Here is a 3275-nt window from a genome sequence, read left to right on the forward strand (position 1 = left end):
CACAAGACATGGGGAGACAATGGCGTAGTTAGAAGATACAATTGTTGGAACACTTGTTATAAATCGAGCTGTTATCATGGTAAGATAATTGTTTATTTCAGTACGTTCGAAACTTTTTTCATTTATTTGTTAAATAGTATTAGAACGTGTAAAGCAGTTAAAGATTAAGCAGTTGATTAACATCAAATTTGATCATCGCAGAAATTTATTGCTAGTGTTTTCATTTTAATCTGTCACAGTAAATATATTGTAGTCGACTTCCATTATTTGGAGAGTCACATACTTAGATTAATATGACCACTTGGGATACTACTTGCTCCAAGCTGAACCTCTAGAAAAATTATTAGCTCTCATTAGAAAAACTAGCAGTCTATTAGATAACTTCCAGGTGTTGGTAATTGAATATAGTTATTCTTTATTTTGCTGTATTCCACAGCATCTGCAGTAGTTATTGGATATAATATCTATTCTTGAAGTGAAACGATCAGTTAAGTTCTAACCGTAGATAATACCTGTCAGTAAATATAATGTTATAATAAAATATAATGTTTCAAATTATATTTTTGTGTGGAAAAATGATTCCGTGCACATTTTTTTCCACTCCAATTTTGATCAGTAAAATCTTATTGACAGAAATGTTCCTCTTCTCAAAGTACAGTAGCGGTTATGGAAACTGCATCACCCATTAAATATCACATTTTTGTCAAATATTCTAAAAAATTAAAAACTACTTTTGTAAAATAAATGTTTATTTCATTTTTATATGTATTTTACATCATTTTATAAAATTTTTGATCATCAATTTGAGAACTTTTTGAAAATATAAGGTAGTATTCCGGCATATCCATTTTTTTCAAATCTTAAAGAAATCTTTTTCTACTAGGAAAACATTTTTTTTTTACTGTAGTTTATTGTAGATACTTTAACAACTTAATGTATTCACAGAACATAAAAATAAAAAAAAAAGTAAAGAAAAAAGTATTAATATTTGGTAGAACCATCTCTAACCTTACTAGTGGCTAGTAAACTATAGGAATTCACCAGACTTTGTAAATTTATCAGAGAAATTTCGTCATATTAAATTTTTTCTACAGTTTTATTGAGCTCACTGGTTGATTTTTTTTTCCAATTTGGTGCCCAAAATTTCCAATCGGATTCAAATCAGGGCTGTATCCTGGCCACGAAAGCATTTGGATTCATTCTTAAATGAAATGTTAATATATTAAATGTTAATATATTTTCTTCAGGTTGTTTTTTATTTCAAAATAGGGCATTTACATTTTGTAAACGGTAAGCTGAAAAATATATTACTATCCTAAAACCACATTTAATACTATCAATGGATGGGGATTTGTGTTATTGCAATTTTCCAATTTTTCAAGACGAGATAATATTATTTTTTGATGGACACCATCTGTCATTTTGATAACTTTATATATGCTTTTCATGAGGTATTTTCTAGTGGAGCTAATTAGAATATCTCTGGTTATAATGTATCTACCATTCTGATATGCAATAAAACTTTTAAAATTTTGTGTAACTAGTAAATTCTAGTAAATTCTACTCGTATTAACTTACTTGTTACTAATTTACCAATGTGTTAATTTGATGAAAATGGCAGCTTTCTTTCTTGTGAGTGTTTTGACACATTTAGCTCTTTTAATGCATAGGTTTTTATGTTAAGTTTCTGTAGAGCTATAGGTTGGCATGTCTCAGATAGTTATTCCATTCTATGTTTTAGTGTTATTAAATTTTAGTTTTACTGGATTTCGTTGATGTTCGTTGTTAAATTAAAAAATTTTCGAAAATATAATTAGGTTCTTATTTTTAATAATCAGGCATAAATTGTATTAAATACATAATTCTAAAATATTGACGAATATATTATACAATGCTGATAATATATAACATTTTGTATTTTTATGTTCATCTATAAGAAGGCATGATTTTTTATTCAAGTACATGAGATCTATTACAAAATTATAGATTCTGCTAAACATTCGGATATAGTCTTTTTTTTACATGAATGTGAATCATGTCAATGGACGAAATATGATTTTTATCAGGAAGGAGAAGTTCATGTCGGAGACCATATAAGTTTTTAATTACAATTAAATTATGCAATAATTCCAATAAAATTAAAAAATCTATTGAATTTATATGACAAATTTTAACTCTTTTGAATCCATGAGAAAATTAATTTTAATAAGCAATGCTACAATATTATGCTTTTAATTTCTTGTCAATAATTAAATATTTTCTTGTCAAACGAAAGTTTTAGGTCTAGCTGAAGACGTCTTTCAAATCCAGTAACTCTCTATACAATCTTCGAAATATCAAACCAAGTAATCACACATCGCAAATTATTGAGTATCCACTTTCCTTTAGTTTTACTTGGAACAGTAAAATTAAATTAACAGTTGAACTACTTGAGGAAATCCTAACGGTGTGTTTCTTATCTAACCCACTTAAAGATTTTATGGAGTTGAAAATAAGTTAATATTTAACAATAAATATAACAGTTTAAGAGGATTCTGTGAATTAAAATTAAATCATTAATTTATAGAATGTTTAAACTATATCCTGCACTAAAACCGCATACAATTATTAACTGGGTTTTAATAAAAATTCGTCTTTAACCAAATACATTGTTTCTAAAACTGTAATTTGAAACTACAGAAATCTTATATATAAGTAAAGGATAAAGATTATATATCTAAATCGAGTACAATCAGTAAGTTTTGTCTAAATTCAATGGTAACGAAGCAATTGACAAGCTTACGAAGGATGAGTTGTTTAACTACCTTCAGTAGCAGCTTCATCTTTCTGCGGAACATCAGACTATATTAGTACTTAAAAAGACCACATTGAAATTATTTCTGATTTTATAAACCGAGTCAAATCGTTCAGGTCAACAACAAAAAGGCAGTCAAGTTTCCAATCTAATTCTGAATTCGGTGTTATTTGCCGGGAAAGGGGCAACCTCGCTGCTTGTTAGCCTTAACCATTTTATGGTTTAGGAGGACGACATTTTTTTCACCCATTCAGTAAGAAGAGGATAAAAAATAAAAGTTATACTGGAATAATATATATATACCAAAGCTTTGATAACTAAAACCACTTATACGGAGTTTCGACCGAAACTACTTAAGAATTGTATGCAATTAAGCAAAAATAGTTTAATAATCATTGTAGGAATTCTAACAGTGCATTGTTTGTTAAACTATTACCTTTCGAAACTAGGAACGTACTCTAATAAAATTTGTAAATTTTAT

The 3275-nt window shown here is 27.7% G+C and overlaps 1 protein-coding gene across 1 annotated transcript in view; it reads right to left on the minus strand.

Moving 5' to 3' along the window:
* Window positions 1-1421, minus strand: part of LOC119675533 (VPS35 endosomal protein sorting factor-like) — a 7698-nt gene extending 6277 nt beyond the window's left edge. The window contains exon 1 of the mRNA XM_038086740.1: window positions 1312-1421. Within this exon, the coding sequence (XP_037942668.1) occupies window positions 1312-1421 (110 nt within the window). The remainder of the gene's footprint in view (window positions 1-1311) is intronic.
* Window positions 1422-3275: the final 1854 nt, after the last annotated feature.

This window comes from Teleopsis dalmanni, chromosome 2 (assembly GCF_002237135.1).
Source record: "Teleopsis dalmanni isolate 2A chromosome 2, ASM223713v2, whole genome shotgun sequence".
Classification (NCBI taxonomy): Eukaryota; Metazoa; Arthropoda; class Insecta; order Diptera; family Diopsidae; genus Teleopsis; species Teleopsis dalmanni.